This window comes from Lactuca sativa, chromosome 2, assembly GCF_002870075.4.
Source record: "Lactuca sativa cultivar Salinas chromosome 2, Lsat_Salinas_v11, whole genome shotgun sequence".
Lineage (NCBI taxonomy): Eukaryota > Viridiplantae > Streptophyta > Magnoliopsida > Asterales > Asteraceae > Lactuca > Lactuca sativa.
The window spans coordinates 138,140,723-138,160,616 of record NC_056624.2 but is presented as its reverse complement, the minus strand read 5'-3'; the positions used below and the strand labels follow the sequence as shown (position 1 = coordinate 138,160,616).

The 19,894-nt window shown below is 39.0% G+C and overlaps 1 protein-coding gene across 1 annotated transcript; it reads right to left on the bottom strand.

Moving 5' to 3' along the window:
- Positions 1–15,737: 15,737 nt before the first annotated feature.
- LOC111893339 (putative receptor-like protein kinase At5g39000) lies at positions 15,738–19,219 on the bottom strand. The gene is made up of 3 exons (XM_042899853.2): positions 18,254–19,219; positions 18,143–18,160; positions 15,738–16,028 (listed from the first exon to the last, which is right to left on the bottom strand). Exons 1-3 carry the CDS (start codon positions 19,175–19,177, stop codon positions 15,855–15,857), a joined length of 1,116 nt encoding a protein of 371 aa, XP_042755787.1. The 5' UTR covers positions 19,178–19,219; the 3' UTR covers positions 15,738–15,854.
- Positions 19,220–19,894: the final 675 nt, after the last annotated feature.

Sequence of the window (19,894 nt, the reverse complement as noted above, 5' to 3'; positions counted from 1 at the left end):
CTAAGTCCACAACTCAAAAGGAAAGGCATAAAGCAGAGCATTTGGGATTCTCTGGACCTACTAATGTCCAGATCTAGGTACCAATTCCCCATGGGACCTCTCACACTCCAATTACAAGGTAAACAAGGCATGAAGAAACCCTAGATTTGACCATATCAATAAAAACACGAGAATAAGCTTTGAATATTACCTCAAATAGCCTCCTCTGTCGAAATGAAAGTAGATCCAAGCTCCCTAACTCTCCTAGCTTGGCCTTCCTCTTCCCTTCTTGCAAACACACACAAGGATGGTGAATAATGGCCTGTTTTCTCACTCACAAGGACTCACAGATGCTCTGGTGCTCTCAAGGTCGAAGGTAGCCGCAATGAAGGGTTATAAGGTCCTTTAAATAGGGCGCAGGGCCGGGAAATTAGGGTTTCATTAAACAGCGTGGACTCGCCGAGTCCGGACGTGAACCCGCGTCCAAATCCGCGATCCTACTCGGCAAGTCTAGGCTCCTACTCGCCGAGTCTCCTCACAATTTACCAGAAATATATAAATGAATAATACCTGGGAATCCGGGCTGTTACAATTCTCCCCCACTAGAACTAGACTTCGCCCTCGAAGTCTCGCTCTGCAAATAACTCTGGAGGCTGCTCACACATCTCACGCTCCGGTTCCCAAGTCATCTCGGACCCCTCCGATGCTGCCACTGAACCAAAACCAGGGGTACCTCCTTGTTCCTCAGAACCTTTATTTTCCGATCTCTGATTGCCACTGGTCTCTCAGCATAATTCAGGCTCGCATCCACCTGAATATCCTCTAATGGAACCACTGTCGACTCATCGGCTATACACTTCCTCAGCTGCAACACATGAAAAGGTTCGTGAATCTGCCCCAACTCTGCTGGCAAATCCAAACGATAGGCTACCCGGCCTACCCTCGCGACTACCCGGAATGGACCAATATATTGGGGCCCCAACTTGCCCCTCTTCCTAAATCGAATCACTCCTTCCAAGGAGAGACCTTCAGGAGCACAAGGTCGCCGACCTGAAACTCAAGCTCGGACCGGCGTCTGTCTGCATAACTCTTCTGACGACTCTGAGCGGTCAACAACCTCTGTCTGACCTGCTGGATCTGCTCTGTCGTCTGAAGCACGATCTCTGTACTACCCATCACGCGCTGTCCAACCTCTCCCCAACAAATGGGGGTCCGACACCTCCTCCCATACAACAGCTCAAAGGGCGGCATACCAATGCTTGAATGATGGATGTTGTTGTAGGAAAACTCTGCCAAGGGAAAATATGCATCCCAACTACCCTCGAAATCCAGCACACATGCCCGGAGCATGTCCTCGAGCGTCTGAATCGTCCGCTCACTCTGACCGTCTGTCTGGGGATGATATGCGGTACTAAAATGCAGCCTAGTACCCAACTCCTCATGAAACTTCTTCTAGAACCTGGAAGTGAAATGCACATCTCGGTCTGAAACAATCGAGATCGACACCCCATGCCGAGATACCACTTCCCTCACGTACACCTCTGCCAATTTCTCTGCTGAAGAACTCTCGCTGATAGCAAGAAAGTGAGCGCTCTTTGTCAACCTATCCACAATCACCCAAATTGCATCAACTCCCCTGGTAGTCCTTGGCAATTTGGTGATAAAATCCATGGTGATCTGTTCCCACTTCCATTCGGGAACCTCCAACGGCTGCAACTTACCATGCGGCCTCTGGTGCTCGGCCTTAACCCTACGGTAGGTCAAGCACCTCTCAACAAACCACGCAACATCCCTCTTCATACAGGGCCACCAATGCTCATTCCTCAGGTCCAAATACATCTTAGTGGCCCCAGGATGGATCGAAAATTTCGACCGATGAGCCTCTTCCATCAAAATTGTACGCGTTCCTCCCACGTACGACACCCAGATACGCCCCTGAAATGTCATAAGCCCCCGACCATCGATAACGAACTCTGAAACCAAACCAACAACCCACTCTTTCTTCTGCATCTCAGGTTGCACAGCCTCGGCCTGTGCCCCACGAATGGCGTCCAACACTAGAGCGATCACAGTCAATCTCAAACATACATCCCGCAACGGGGTGCTCTCCGCCCTGCGGCTCAGTGCATCGGATACAACATTAGCCTTGCATGGGTGGTACATGATCTTACAATCATAATCCTTGACCACATCCAACCACCTTCTATGTCGCATATTTAGGTTGGGCTGATCCATCAAATATTTCAAACTCTTATGGTCCGTGTATATCGTACACCGAACCCCATATAGGTAGTGACGCCAAATCTTGAGGGCGAACACCACTGCCCCCAACTCTAGATCATGGGTGGGATATCTCATCTCATGCGGCTTCAGCTGCGTCGATGCATATGCTATCACATGCCCTCTCTGCATCAGCACCGTCCCCAACCCCAAAATCTATGCGTCACAGTATACCACAAAGTCCTCCATCCCTTCTGGGAGGGCTAACACCGGGGCTTCACATAACCTTTGGCGAAGTGTCTCAAAGGAGGCATGCTGCTCGGGGCCCCATGAAAAAGCAACACCCTTTCGGGTCAACCTGGTGAGTGGCACTGCGATTTTAGAGAAATCCTTGATAAATCTCCGATAATACGCTGCCAACCCTAGGAAACTCCTGATCTCGGAGGGTGACCTCGGCACCTCCCAACTCATCACCTCCTCAACTTTGGCCGGGTCGACCAATATCCCTTTCTGGTTAACAAGATGTCATAAGAACTGGACCTCCCGCAACCAGAAATCACACTTGGAGAATTTCGCATAAAGCCTCTCCGATCTCAGAACTCCGAGAACCTCTCTCAAATGCTCGTCATGCTGCTCTCTAGATCTCGAATATACCAGAATGTCGTCGATAAATACAATCACCGATCGATCCAGCATCGGCTTGCACACTCGGTTCATGAGATCCATGAACACTTCCGAGGCATTGGTGAGCCCAAAAGGCATCACCACAAACTCGTAATGCCCATAACGTGTCCTGAACGCTGTCTTCTGGATGTCCTCATCTCGCACCCTCACCTGATGATATCCAGACCTCAAATCGATCTTGGAGAACCAAGACGCTCCCTGCAACTGATCGAACAAATCGTCGATCCTCGGCAACGGGTAACGGTTCTTGACCGTCAGCTTGTTCAACTCCCGGTAGTCAATGCACATCCAGTGTGAACCATCCTTCTTCTTGACGAACAAAATAGGCGCTCCCCACAGCGAGCTGCTCGGCCGAATAAACCCCTTCCCCAGCAGCTCCTGAAGCTGCGAGGATAACTCTTGCATCTCTGGAGGTGCAAGGCGATAAGGCACCTTAGCGATAGGCGCGGCCCCCGGAACCAAATCGATACTAAACTCCACTTGCCTCACAGGAGGCACACCCGACAACTCCTCAGGAAATACATCAGGGAACTCACGCACTACCGGAACCTCCTCAACAGACCTCGGTCTCTCAGAATCCGCCCGCGTATCCATCACATATGCCACAAAACCCTTACAGCCCTGCTGTAGACACTGCCTTGCCCTAGCGGCCGAACAAAACGCTGATCCAGAACGTGTACCCTCGCCGTACACCGTAAGAACTCCCCCACTAGGGTCTCGTATGGTCACCAGCTGTCGCTCGCAGTCGATAACCGCACCGAATCTGCTCAACCAGTCCATGCCCACAATGACACAGACATCACCCATCACAATAGGAACCAGATCAATCGGGAACTCAACACCGAAAATCTCGACTACGCACCCTCGGAGAACCTCCATGGCATATATCACCCTCTCGTCAGCTATGGAAACTCTCAGAGGCCGACTCAATGCCTCACGACTAACACTGATATGCTGACTAAAAGCCAAAGATACAAAAGACCGACTCGCACCCGAGTCAAATAACACCAAGGCAGGTACCGAATTCACAAAAAAGTACCTACGCACAACATAATATAAGCATAATATCACAACATCAAAATAAATACACGAAAGAATACATACTAGCCACGACGTCGGGTGCTGCGCGGACCTCCTCCGCGGTCAACTGAAAAGCTCTCCCTCATGCTCTCGGCGCCTCGGCCTTCACTGGCCGACTCTCAGTAGCTCTAATGGCGGCAGGGGCAGATCCCTGAGGTGCTCCTTAAGATGACCCTCGTAATTGCGGACACTCTGCCTTCTGGTGTCCGGTCTGGTTGCAGTGAAAACACACCGCAAACCCCTTGGGGCAGTCCTTGGCCATGTGCCCCTCCTTGCCACACTTGTAGCAAGATCCCGCTCTACAGACTCCATCATGACCCTTGCCACACTTCCCACAAGTGCGGCCCTTCTGGCTCCCTGGTTTGGGATCAGCGGGCTTGGCCCGCTTGGCTGCCGGCTGAGACTGTGCCGGTAGCCGATCCCTCCCCTGAGACTCCGCCTCCTCCCTGGCCTGAGTCTCTAGCTCAATCTCCCTCTTCCGGGCATTTTCCTGAAGCTCGACAAATGTCCGATACGAGGAGTTCGCCGCGAACTCCCGAATGTCTCGCCTCAAGATACTCAAATATCGGCTCATACGTGCCTGCTCCGTGGACACGTGCTCAGGGCAGAACATCGCCCTCTCATGGAACATCCTGGTAATCACCGTAACAGACTCAGTACCCTGCTTGAGGGTCAGAAACTCCTGGGCCAAACGCTCCCTCTCCACCTGGGGAACGTACTCATCCCGGAACATGGCAGTGAACCTCTCCCAGGTCACTGCCGCAAGCTCAGCAGGCGTAAAGTGCGCCGTCACAAACTTCCACCAGTCCTTCATTCCCAAGCAAAACTGGTTCAATGCGAACCGAACCCTCAAATGCTCAGGAGTTGAGCAAGTGAAGAAACACCCCTCTATGTCAGAAATCCATCTCATAGCCGCCACCGGGTCCTGGGTCCCATCAAACTCTGGTGGTTTTGTGTTGCTGAACTCTCGGAACAGCAACGCATCACCACCCTGCGACCTCACGGCAGCAATAGCTGCGGTAGCCGTTGCAACAGCAGCCTCAGAAAGAGCGGCATAACGCTCGTCGAAGGTCTCAATCAACGTGGTCTTAATAGACCCGAACATCTCTGGTATCTCTGCCCTGATGGCCACAGCCACCTCCTCATGGATGATCTGGCGGATCTCCTCATCACTGGTCTCACTGCTCTCAGGCATCAGATGTGTCCTCACCATGATATACCTCTGAAATACAACATACGATAAATTAGAATCCATTCGAGCATACTCACACTCGACAACTCTTCCCTCCTTGATCCTTGGTATTCCAAAGATTCCTACTTGGGCTGTACACCGCTCCGGTGCTTTCAGTAGTACGGGTCCAATACTACTGTCCGCACCATATCAGAATACACCCCAAGTCCTCCTCTTCGGATACCAAATTCCAAGTACTCTATCATGCACAATCCACTCTCTAAAAAATCTCTCATAAGCCCCTCGCTGCTACCTACTCACTCTCAAGCATCTCATAGCAGCTCACTTCTCCCTAGGCTAAGGCATCACAAATCAGGCCACTCTAGTCCTAATAGGAGTACCTAGCCTACTCTAGCATGAGAATACATCATATCAACATCAATATCACATAACATGAGGGTATTTTGGGAAATCACCGTTCGGGCACGGACTGATCGTACACACAACTCTGCTCTGCGTTCTTCCAAAAATCTTTTATTCTTTTTGAAAATACTGCTCAAATCCTCAGTTTGAGTTCAAATACGCCCGAAGGTGTACTCGAATCCCTCAAACCAAGGCTCTGATACCAACTTGTAACACCGTGAATTTCAATATAATTTTTCGCATAATATAAAAACATATTCATTTAATTTTTCATAAAACATCAGTGTTTGAAACTCCAATCAATGTCATACAATAAATCCCAAGATCACATATCATAAAAATCCCATGTGTGTGTACTGATCAAGCCGGCGCCTTCCCACGGTCATCACTAGTACCTGAAACAATAAACACCAACACTGTAAGCACAAAGCTTAGTGAGTTCCCCAAAATACCACACATAACACATATTAGCCACTCGAGGCTATAACTCTGTGGGTCCGTAGACCCTACTCTGTTAACCCTCTGGTTCTACTCTGGGAACCTTCCGGTTCCAACTCTATAAGCATGCACATCATAAATCACATAGAAATAATGCAGTACAACACATAACATACATATAGCATACAAATACTCTGTCACATAACTCTGATTACCTACTCAAGGTAAAGTATAGTGAGAAGACTCACCTCGTGTATCTCGATAACTCGCGAATCCCAGAAATCACTCGCGCTCGATCCTCCGAGCTATAATCCTCCTATGACATCATATACCTCTAATTAACACTTTCACAACTAAGGTTGACTACCCCTATCAAGTCAACACTGGTCAACTCTAGTCAACGGTCAACGGTCAACTTTGACCGGACTCGGCGAGTGCACTAAAGCGACTCGGCGAGTCTATACGTGTTCACTGACTCCCTAGGATCCTCTCTTGACACGTCGAGTACTTCCCTGACTCGACGAGTTCCACCTGACATGAATCGCGGGGCCACCACGACTCAACTCGCCGAGTCTCAAGAACAACTCGGCGAGTTCCAGTTTGACTCAGTCCACCTGTCAACCCTCTCTGACTCTCCCTGACTCACTGAGTCAACCCTTAACTCGGTAAGACCACTCGCTGAGTGGTTATGGACAATCTTCATGCTACTCGCCGAGTCTGTTCTTCGTACTCGGCAAGTCTAAGCCATGCATGAACTCAAACTCACTCCTGAGGTCAGATCCGCTCTAGTAACTCATAGATCCAGTCCTTCCAAGCACATTCATCACGTAAAGTTACAATCTTGGCTACCATGCATCGCCTACAAGGCTTCTTTTGGTGAAATGACATCTAAAATGGTAACCTAAGTCCACAACTCAAAAGGAAAGGCATAAAGCAGAGCATTTGGGACTCTCTGGACCTACTAATGTCCAGATCTAGGTACCAATTCCCCATGGGACCTCTCACACTCCAATTACAAGGTAAACAAGGCATGAAGAAACCCTAGATTTGACCATATCAATAAAAACACGAGAATAAGCTCTGAATATTACCTCAAATAGCCTCCTCTGTCGAAATGAAAGTAGATCCAAGCTCCCCAACTCTCCTCGCTTGGCCTTCCTCTTCCCTTCTTGCAAACACACACAAGGATGGTGAATAATGGCCTCTTTTCTCACTCACAAGGACTTACAGATGCTCTGGTGCTCTCAAGGTCGAAGGTAGCCGAAATGAAGGGTTATAAGGTCCTTTAAATAGGGCTCAAGGCCGGGAAATTAGGGTCTCATTAAGCAGCGTGGACTCGTCGAGTCCACTCTTGGACTCGTCGAGTCCGGACGCGAACCCGCGTCCAAATCCGCGATCCTACTCGGCGAGTCTAGGCTCCAACTCGCCGAGTCTCCTCACAATTTACCAGAAATAAATAAATGAATAATACCTGGGAATCCGGGCTGTTACATCCATCAACATTTTTAATTAGATAAATTTCATTTTCATTTGCATAACCTATCTTGGAAAGACCCATATCTGAAATCATAGCTTTCTAGTTGTGATCTAATAGAATATTCACACTCTTTATATCCTTGTGGATAACTCTATGATTTTCTGCAACATGGTTATGAAGATAATCCAAACCCCATGTTGGTCCAATACATATAATTATTTGTTGCTTCCATGTTTATGGAAACGTGGTATTAGACATATCAAATATAATAAATAAATATTCAATTTTAATATTGTAATTAAACAATAATCCAAATTAGATAGAAGATTTAAATATTCAGATTTATCCAGATAAAATAATATTTTAAAAATGATGTTTATCCCTAGATTTTCAAAATCAGTAAAAATTCAGAAGAACCTGAAAACCAGTAAGCGCGCTAGGCTAAGTAGATGGGCGCATCACACTTGTGATTAATATGTTTCTTTTGATTTTTGTTTGTCACAAAGTTTTGTACCATAACATAAACAATTAGTCTTTGAGACCATTATTAGGGATTGTTGACATGGAGTAAACATTACATAGGTAGCAGAAAAATCAAATTTGATATACCTAAGTGTACATGCTATCTAGGATCTATGTTTTACTATTATAGCATCCTACTTTGAAAAATGACATAGAGTAAAATTTACTAACCTCTTGATGACTTCCTTGTGATCTGTACATGCCAACTTAGTTACAAGATGAAGGATGCGATGTAACGCCCGTAGATCCGGGCTAGTCAATTTAGAGATAATAGGGGTCGAAAACGACTTTTCGACAAAAGATTATTTATAATAAATAATCTTAACCAAGTTGTATAATATGTCTCAAGGGTTCTGTACATATAAAGAACGCCGAAATCTGAGTTATAACGAAGAAGTTATGGCCTGTCGAAGTTTTCGGCAAAACCGGCACGACATCGGGAGACGTAAATAGTGAATTTAAGATAGATGACTTTTTAGCCTTAGGGATCTAAATGAAAGTTGTAGAATACGTCTCCACCTATGCGTGGATATAAAGAACATCAAAAACGGAGTTCGTATGCAAAAGTTATGGCATTCCGAAAATTTAGCTTTAAAAAAAACCCTAAACAAGCCAATTCACGACGTGAGAATTATGACGCTTACGAAATTCTGTCATAATTCGGAATCTAGAAGCTGCGAGAGGATAAGATCCAATTCACGACGTGAGAATTATGACGGTTACGACATTCTGTCATAACTCGGAATCTAGAAGCTGCGAGAGGATAAGATCGAATTCACGATGTGAGTCTTATGACACTCACGACGTGAGTGTCATAAAAACTTACTATAAATAGCATGCGAGCCATTCCGAAAATCTCACACCTTTCTTCATTTATTCTCTCTAAACTTTGTCTCTCTAAGGGTTTTAACCCTTCCCTAAGCCTAGGTGATCCCCTAGCACCCTAAGGAAGCCCCGAGGCCCTCGGAGTCCCGAGAAAAAAAAAGAGTCTTATGGTTTCGAAACACTGCTCCAAATAAAGCCCGCTTTTTTTTTTTTTTTTTTTTTTTTTTTTTTTTTTTTTAAATCCGCTGTAAGTGAGCTACGCTTACGCAATTTTCAATATAACTTTCAAATAATTATAGTAATGTTATTAGGTCCTTAAAATAATTATTTGGGCTATTATTATGAGTTATATTGAGTGTTATTTAACGCTTATATAATAAGAATAATAGTCAGACTATTAATTTGTTGCGGTTATCGTTAGACTAAACCCTAGTGGTATTAATACTAGGTTTTAAAATTGTTTTGAGAATATCGAAGCGCTGTCCGAGTGCTGAGTCACCACCGTATCAAGTGAGTGCATAGTTACTTTCATCTTACACATAGATATGAAGTATTTTATATAAATTAAGTGCTATGTGTGCATATTATCTGAATACTTGTTGTCTATGTTGGATGAACGATTTTATACATGTTTTAAATGATTTAAACTATATATGTATTTTATATCTACGATAATGTTGGGGTAAAACATGGGTAGATGTAATAGATGGAATATGAGTTGGATGATGAGTTGAGAGGTGTTATAGACCACGAGATGAGGGTGAGAGGTGGACGATGTGAGAAGCCTTTTCCCAAACGATGGCCCCGTTATTCAGCAGAGTATGGATGACAACCACAGACTATTCTAGACAGTCCAGTGGAACACTAGCAAGCTCGCAACCTGTAGGTGTTGTGAACGATGTGTTCACCCGGTGTACTCTAAACCTAGGTGATCGTGCAGACTTGATGCCTAAACCCTGGTGATGCAGACTTGATACCTAAACCTTGGTGATCATGCAGACTTGATGCCTAAACCCTGACGACCATGCAGAGTTAGTACCCGTTGTGTAAACTGTGGCAACGATGGACTTCGTGCCGATTCCTTAGGACGATCCTTAGGAATGAGTAAACGAGAAATAACTGATTCTTAGGGTAGATCCTTAAGGATAAAGAAGATAATGGGGATGGGTAGTTGGGTTGATTGTTTGATTGTTTAAACATAATAATTATATTATTGTGGGTTGAAAACCCTATGTACTCACCAGGTTTCCCAACCTGACCCACTCAGTTTATTTATATCACAGGTGTTGATATGAAGTCACATTACACTGAGAGATTAAAGAGATGTAGATCACTAGTGTAAATAAAAGTAAGTTCTGTTTATGCTTATGTTTCTGTATTGACGATGACATCCCAAACGTTTTGAAATGAATAAAATACGTTCCTTCGAAAATGTTTTAATAACGTATTTGTCATGTTTTTCTGGGAACAAATTCCCCAACATTTTATGAAAAGAAGTACTCTGATTTTTAAAAAGCATAAACAAAATCGGTCTTTTCTGGCCGTGAAGATGGGGATGTCACATGCGACATCCCCAATTTCACGACCAGAAAAGACCGATTTGTTTATGCTTTATTTAAAATCAGTATATCCTTTTGAAGAATAATATTACAGAACTTGTTCCCAAATATGATAAAGATATTATCAAAGCATTTCCGAAGAAATATATTTTAATTATATTAAAAACTTTGGGATCTCATCGTCAATACAATACATAAGCATAAACAAAAATAATACATGCCTTACAAACATTTATTATGTTACTGGCCTATAATCCATAAATTTCTCATCTGATCATCACACTTGTGCTCTTGTGCCATTACCTGTAATACAAGAAACTGAATGGGTCAGGCTTGGGAGCCTGGTAAGCACATACGACTTTCAACCCACAATAATTAAATTCTTTATTTTCATCAAATCATTCAACCGGATTACTCGTTCGCGTTATCCTGACTCTCTGTCCCTAAAGCATCTAATTCAACGGACCTGTCCTAAGGATTATCTTCAGGATAGACAATAATGCTTAAGGGATTCCTAGTAATATATATCAATAAGGCAACCATGGGAGGGGGGGGGGGGGATGGAGTGCACCTTGTGAACACTTAGTTCAAAATCACCTACAGGTTGTGAGCATGCCATCATTCCACTGGACCGGATCATCTTTAAAGTCAAAGCCCCTCATCATCTATTTCATCTTTCATCTCTCATCATCTATATCATCTTTCATCTACCCTTCTTTACCCAATATATTTATTGGTATATAAAAAAACATATACATTTTAAATCAAGTAAAACATGTATAGATTGTTCATCTTGCATAGATATTAGGAACATAGATAATAGAAACATATAACATGTAATTATCTTAAATACTTCATATCTATGTGTAAGATGAAAATAACTATACACTAACTTGTTAAAGTGACGACTCGAAATTCGGACAACGTTTCGCTTCCAACAACTTTTCACTTCTAACAACTTTCTTTTCCTTTGACGTAACCTAGTATCATTATCACTAAGTCTTAGTCCAATATTTATTGCGACTAATTATTAGTCTAGATTCACCATTAATTCAATGTCTACTAGTATATAGATGATAAGGGACAACCAGGTAAGATCATATCGGAGGTAGGTATACTGTTTGGAAAGCCCACTTTAAACACCTCACTAAATCTAGCCTTGTCATCATCCCCGTAAGTAGATAAATTAATATAGCGACTTGGAATCACTGATAAATCTTTTTTAGAGGTTCATAATAACGATAATAAATTTAAACATAAGTTACAGTTGAAGCGTAATAGGTGTAGCTGAACTTACAGGGTTTCTAGCGAAAACATAGAACTCCGTGGTCAGAACTTTGTCGCTGAATCTTTCTTCTAAAAAGATTCTTGTAGCGCTTCAGCGCTCACCTTACTATACTAAAACTACAAAAATAGAAGTCGAATGAAGAGGGACCGAAATGCTCAAGGATAAGAAGAGAAAGACTCTTTAATCAAGAGAATGGTGCAAGAAATATGAGAGCCTAGAGCCTCATATTTATAGTAATTGAATTTTCAAAAAACACCATTTATAGTTACTTAAACGACCTTATACTTATTTAAACGACCAAACGCCAATTTATATTACTACTTTAAATAGATTTAACGATATTTTTACTAAACTAATATCAAAAGTATTCAATATTAGTCTTTATATAAATATGTATACATATATATGATTTATACTTTATTTTAATACGTAAATATGATATAATAAATTATAACTTGTTCGTAGGAACTCCATTTTTGATGTTATTTATATCAACGTGTAGCTATCGATAAGATCTACAACTTTCATTCAGAATCCGTCAACTAATTTTGATTTTATTTTTGAAGTTATATTTTAATAGGCTTAGATTGTTAAAGTCCGTTAAAAATTCATAACTTTGTCATCCAACGCCCGTTTTCGTCTATCTTTTTATCGTTGAACTCCTACTAACTAGATCCTCAACTCTCATTTAGATTGTATCGGCTAAAAATCGACCGACCTAAAATTTGATTTCTAAGTTGTATACCGTTATGTTGAATCTTATAAATATCATAACTTCCTCTAACGAAATCAGATTTAGATGTTCTTTATATGCATGTTCTGGGTTTGACGACTACTACGACTTTCATTTAGACCCCTTAGGCTAAAAAGTAATTTATCAAAAAATTACTTTTTACGATACCCATAGCCGTATCAAATTAATCACGAAACTTCAACATGTCACAACTTCTCCGTTATAAGTCAGATTGGAGTGTTCCTTATATCTTCGGAATCATTGTCACGACTACTTCAACTTTATTCAAGGATATTAGGTCTAATTATTATTCTATTTTAGACGCTTATTTTATTCCTATTTTATTATATCGTTATAAGCACGTATATTGCACATACATCACATAATGCTCAAATAATTCTCTTTTATTACATCAAATATGTTACAATTATTGACTCTAACCATGACATCATGTTATTAATGCATAGTGGGAAACGTAGAAGTTACAAAGGATCCAAAAGACAATCCCTATAATGGAATCGACACACAACACCAAAAGAAAGAAGGAAATAAAACAATCTAGGGTTTATACTAAAATCACCAAAACCCTAAGAGAGAGAAGGTGCGATTTTCATACAAGGAGAATGGAGAGAGAGAGAGAGAGATGTGGACGATTTCTATAAGAGATTGATTAATATCTAGGTTTTAACCCTAACAATCTATTTGTAGGCAAACAAAAAATATTCTAGAAGGATACAAACTCTAAGGTTTTATCCTAATCCTTTCCTTATTTCAAAATTTCCATATCCTTGTCAAAGGAATACCAAAACCCTCCATGCCCTCTTTCCAAGGGGTTATGTAATATCGTAATTAATCTCTTGGATTAATTAGTATTAAACCTCTTTAACTAATTAAATCCTTTTAATTATTTTATTAAATAATTTCTAATCAATTTATTAATTCCTTAATAAATTAATACATTAGTAATATTCGTTTCCTTATGCTATTTAGTTCATCAGGTCAACCTAAAAGGACCCTGCTATTATTGTAAATATTACCAAAACAGACTTTGGACACCATTTCCAATAATTATTGTTATATATATATATATATATATATATATATATTTTAATGTCATGTATCTCAGTTTACAATTAACAAGAAAAGATGATAGATGGAATTTAGAAGAGAAGAGATAGTGAGTGGAGTGGATCTTGTCAAGTTCCTTATTAATGATATTGATGTAATTCATATTTGCTTGCTATGGTTTGTAGGATTCTTAATGGTAGCACCTTATGTTTTAATTGTAAATGTTTTTGTGAGGCTAAGTTTTTGTTAAATACAGGTTAATCCCCGAAATAATTTTATAACCATAACTTTGAAAAAGTTTGAAATTTTTGGGGTGTTACATTATAGGTACTAGGGAGGGGTATTTATAGCTTGTGGTTGCTTGGAGATAAAGTTGATTTGAATTGGCGACAAAATAAATATAATAATTAAATAATCCAATTTGTCTATATTCAAATCCCTTTCCTTATAAAGCTTTGGACAAAAATCCTAAGCCTTATCTTAAGTTGATATTCTTCTACCCTTTCAGGGATCTAGAACCTTCCATTATTCAACTATTAAATTATTAGCATTTAGTCCTTGCACTTTGAGTTAATTCAAAATTAATTCTAAGCTAGTTTCTAATAAATTTATCATCTCATGAACATTAATAAACTATTTATTTATCTCTCTCATTACATTATAATACTATTTGGATCATTGAGGGAAACCCGAAAAAGACCTTGTTATTAATGGAAAATCTTACCAATTAGTTATGACATTACACACTATTCCAGCACCATGAGCTTTGGTCACTGGTTTTTGAAATGGTCACTCTCTTTCCAACATGTGACGTCCATTATGTTGTTTTGTCTGCTTATCATTCTTGACTTTGATCTTCCATTATCGCTATCCCTTCTATTGGAGCCCCTTCAAATGTCTTCAATACTTAGGAGTATGCTGGAAGTTTTTCTAGTACTTCTCCTACATACATCCTCACCAAGGATATAAGGAAATATGAAGTAGTTAAATCCAAAGACAATGGAAGAAGATTATGTTGAATGAAGCATTAGAATCCTAGAATCAGATATATACATGCAAAAAGATGCTTTTAGCCTGTAATAAGGTATGCAATCCATTTTATCCCCTTCTATAAGTTTGGTACTTATTTAGCTTACATAGTTTTTACAATCTACGGAAAACAACCTTCAACCAAAACCTTTCCATGTAGAATCTGAATCATGGGACCCTTAAAAAAGAAAAAAAATGAAAAAATAAGGAGGGATTGTATTTGGACATCGATTGGCTTATGTTGATTCTTTAGCATGAATCTTTTAATCTTAATTTCTTCTACTTTTTCTTTCTAATCTCTTGTTGATCTTTGCTTGTTGTGAATATGACTTACATAATGTGTATGTCACTTCGATGCTGTGACATATAATGAATTTATACTACTAAAAGTTAGAGTTAGAGATGCAATATTTAGATTTAGTGTATCGGGAGACTCTTTTATTTTTTGGCCTTATTAGTACTTGTGCTTTTCCTGTGGCTTGATGCTTGATCGGGACATCCATGGCATAACTAAAAAAAAGAAACATGTACAATTTATTTAAATGTTTTAATTTATATGAGATTTTTCTGTTGCCAAGTATTTAAGGAAAATATGTTTTTAGGAAAATAAAAGAAATTTTAAACTAGGCCAAAGTTTGGGGATGTCAAAGTCAACTGCAGTCAAAGTTGGTCAACTTTTGACAACATTAAAAATGAATTTTTATCTAACTATAAACCTTTATAACTTCTTTATACAAATTACGATTGACCTGATTATTATTACTTCATGTTATTTATATCAAATGCTTTTCTTTGATATTTTATAATCTTTATTCAGACATCCGGAAATCATCATTTCAAAGATCCAAAGTAGGCCTCTTGGGATGGTGGTACGTTTTTCACAAACTTAAAATTTTTTCAAACTTTTTTTTGATTCATGGAAACATTTTCTTTAACTTTAAACGTCCATAACTAGTTCATATGAACTCAAATTTAGTTCTTTCTTTTATATAATGGATTCTTTATCATGTCAACTACAACTTTCATTTCGTTTTCATTTTGTTCTATTTTTTTTTCTCATATTCGTTCAAGAACAATCTCAATTTTGTTGATTGCTTGTTGATATCTTTTGATTTCTTCTATAACTATCCGGATTTCGCTTTCGACGTCGGCACAACATACGTAAATATTATAAGTTATAACATTCCCAAACATTACACCGTGGAAATTTTACTTGATCAATAATGACACTTAATTCCGGTATGGAATTACCATTATGGATTTACACTTATATTTTTTACATATTACTAGAGAGATGCAGATGGAAGACAACTTTACCAACATAAATTATTGCGTGAGGGGAACGGCCGGTTGGGTACCTAAGGAATGAAGTTATATACAGTTCTACTAACTAGTGATAATAGTAACATCAATAGTAGATATAAAAATAATAAATATAAAAATATTATTATTAATACTATTATTTGTTGTTTTCTTGTCAATATCAAAGATAATAGTATTGTGATGCCCTCCAACAATTGTGAAGTGGTAACCTACAAAAAAAAAAGCAAAATGAAAAGATTAGTATAAGAGGTTTTTTTCTAGAAAAATCAAGACTTTTCGTGTTTTTTCTTATTATGGTTATAAAATGTATTAACAATTGGTATTTTATAACAAAAAAATGTTTCAAATTTAAGTGATTTGTGATTACGAATTAATTATATTGATATAATTAGAAGTCGAGAACCCAAACAATGATCATATTTGATTAAGATTGCCTGGATAAAGGTTTGTAGAGCCAAATTAAAATGAGAGCTCAAAGAAATACGAGAACCTAAGAACTTGATTTTAGATCAATTGGACGGACGTGATTTGTAAGCACGCTTCCTAGTTTGTAACTGCTACAAATCATGTCCGCCTAGTGAACTTGATCCAGGAACCTCAATCAGGTTTTTGGTTCTCATTCCTTTTCCAGCCTCATTTGAATTTGACTCAAAGATTGTAATATTAAGAAAATAAAAACAATTTATGTTTTGAAAAGCATTTCTCTAGACTAGTGGCATGAGTAAACATCTAACAAACGTAACAATAATCATGAAACATTTATTGTATTTACTTTGTAACAACCTAATATTAGAAGTTAATTTCAAATAAGGTAATAGATATATAGTTTCAAATCAAAATTTAACGGTATATAAAAAGAGATTTTTTAATATGTATCCTAAGTAAACATATAAAAAACATTAATTATAAGGAATATTACCATAATTAAACGTGATAAATATTAATTACAAATAATATTCTTTATAATTAATATATTTTACATTTAGTTATGGTAATATTACACAACTAATGTTTATAATATTTAATTATAATAATATTTCTTATAATTAATACTTCAATTCACATGGGTATCTTCTTTTGCTAGAGATGGACGGTTCTGTGTGGCAGCTCTATGGAAAAGAATTGAAAGAGCATCATTTCCGGTATGTGACGGAATCTTCCCGTGGATTAAACTGGTTACATTAAAAGTATTGGGCTTTATTTGGAGAGCGAAACAAAGTCGAATACCCCCAGCTGAAGCACTCAAAACCAAGGGAGTTACAATGGACTCAACTATCTGTGGTGCCTGTAATATGACTGATGAAACAGGTGACCATATTCTTGCAACATGCACGTTGGCGAGGGATGTATTACGAATGATCCTTCATTGGTGTGGTTTACCGGAGACGGATTTTCATTCAGTGTCGGACATAATTGATTATGCATCTAGATGAGGAAACTGTCCTAAGAAGAGGAGTAGATTAACTGCGATCTTATTTGGTACCATATGGTGTTTATGGAGAGCCCGGAATGACAGGATTTTTAAAAAAATTGTCTTAAATTCAGAGAGAATAGTGAGGGCTGTAAAATCTTTGACATATGTGTGGATTAAACATATGGGAGCAAATAATAGTATAAATTGGAGAGTATGGAACTCCTCCCTTTTATTCTATTGATGTATTGTAACTATATTCTCTACTAGCTGCTTGCTAGTGGAGTTATTTTTATTTTTATATATCACATATTGCCGGTTCAAAAGAAAAACATATTATTGCTTTTTATGTCTCCTTATGACATATTAGAAAATCTTTTTTTATATACCGTTAAATTTTGATTTGAAACTCTATATCTATTACCTTATTTGAAACTAACTTCTAATATTAGGTTGTTACAAAGTAAATACAATAAATGTTTCATGATTATTGTTACTTTTGTTAGATGTTTACTCATGCCACTAGTCTAGAGAAATGCTTTTCAAAACATAAATTGTTTTTATTTTTTAATATTCCCATATAAAATAACCTTAAGTTCATCTGTGCTAACTTGTTAAAATATGGTTTTTAAGATATAGAACCTAAACTGAAATTATTTATATATTATTGTAAATTGAGGGGAAAGTATATGGGTATTTTTGTGTGTATAATTTACACATAGAAAGAGAAAACTAATTCACAATAACCTACAAAGAATGACTAGATTCAGGAATCATGAAATGGATTTTGAAATTGATAATTCATTTCAGGTTTGATGAATAATTGTAATGAGAAAAGCGTATGAGTTATACTTTTGTGCACATGGACATGAAGGAATTGCTTGAATTTAAAAACATATTAAACCTACATACCGATTTTTCGTCAACTTCCTGCACCATCCAAACAAATTTGAAGAGAAGTGTAAGAAATCAACACTATGAGAGAATCCACAAATGCATGGTTTAATCAAAGCTTGAACTTACTTGCAAATCCAAAGCTTTCTCAAGTTTCTCTACCACCAATCCCATTGAGGGTCGCTGTTTCCGATCATTCTGCAAGCACTGATATGCAATCTTTGAGACCATATTCAAGGAATCTGAGGCCATTTGTTTCTTCAAATCATGATCAATTATATCATTTAAATTTCCCCTTTCGTAGCAGGTCTGGGCTAGTTTGGGTAAGAATCGCTCTTCACCATCTACGTTCATGAAGCACGGCCTCCCACATAAGACTTCAAACAACACCACCCCAAATGAATAAACATCCGACTCTTTTGTGAGGATACCTGTTTTCATGTACACAGGATCACAATACCCATGTGTGCCAGCAACATTTGTAATGAGATAACTCTCATTTTCATTTGCACGACCTATCTTGGAAAGACCCAGATCTGAAATCATAGCTTTCCAGTTGTGATCTAATAGAATATTCGCACTCTTTATATCCCTGTGGATAACTCTATGATTTTCTGCAACATGGTTATGAAGATAATCCAAACCCCGTGCTGCTCCAATGCATATACTGATTCGTTGCTTCCATGTGAGTGGAAACGTTGTATTAGACATACTTAGGTACCTGTCGAGGCTTCCATAACTTGCGTACTCGTAAATAAGGATCTTCTCATCATCTTCATCACAGTAACCAAGAAGGGAGACTAGATTTGGATGTTTATAGCGGGAGAGTAATTGAATCTCTGTTAAGAACTCCTTAAGACCTTGACCAGAATGGTTATTATTATTTGGTAGTCGCTTCACAGCAACAGAGGTAAGTTTACCTGAAAGTGAGAGTTCTCCTTTATAAACATAGCCAAATCCACCACTTCCGATCAAGGTTGTGAAGTTTTTAGTGGCGAATTTAATATCTCTAAAGGGTACATGGAGGTGTTGTGACTCTCTAATGAGCGACATTAAAGGAAAAATGTAGAGCTTAAGAGTGAAATGAAAAGGAAAAGACGCCCAGACAAATTATGTCAAATGAAGGAACAGGAATGTGGAATGATGAAACCAGGAGGCTGGTATTAATTGAATCATTATTGTTTTTATTATTAAATTTTTTTAGAATGTTCATCAACTGTAGACTTTCTTTAATAAACGCAAAGTAAACCCTCTTGGTACTTTTCATTGATCATACTAATATATGATGGCGATTGCACTTGTTGGAAACTATCAACAAAATTTACCAATATCGTAAGCCTAAAAAATAATATAAACTGATCAAGTGGACTGACTAAACAACCCAGAAGACTGCACGAATTAAGGAACGACTAATGAAAACCATCAAAACCAGAATCCTTTAAATGAAAACCTCCCAACACTTTGTGAAGAAGTCAAACTTACGATTGTTTTCATTAAATCTTTTAACCTGCCAATCACTAAACTATTCATAACCCCTTATGTTCTTTAGCTGACACCAGGTAGGCTTTTGAGAACAAATCAGAGTTGATATTAATTATGTTGGATATATTTTGGGGACTGCAAGTTAGACGAGAGGGTGTACATGCCCGGCGAGGTGATGAGTCACTTTCGTGGCAGCTCCTTCCCCTGCCACGTTCCTATGATCTCTAATTAACTTGAACGATGGATGGATACGTCTCCTCAATCCTCCATCTTAACCACACAATTCTA

Coding starts and splice junctions, on each gene's coding strand:
- LOC111893339 (XM_042899853.2), bottom strand. CDS start 19,177: ATGTCGCTCATTAGAGAGTCACAACACCTCCATGTACCCTTTAGAGAT.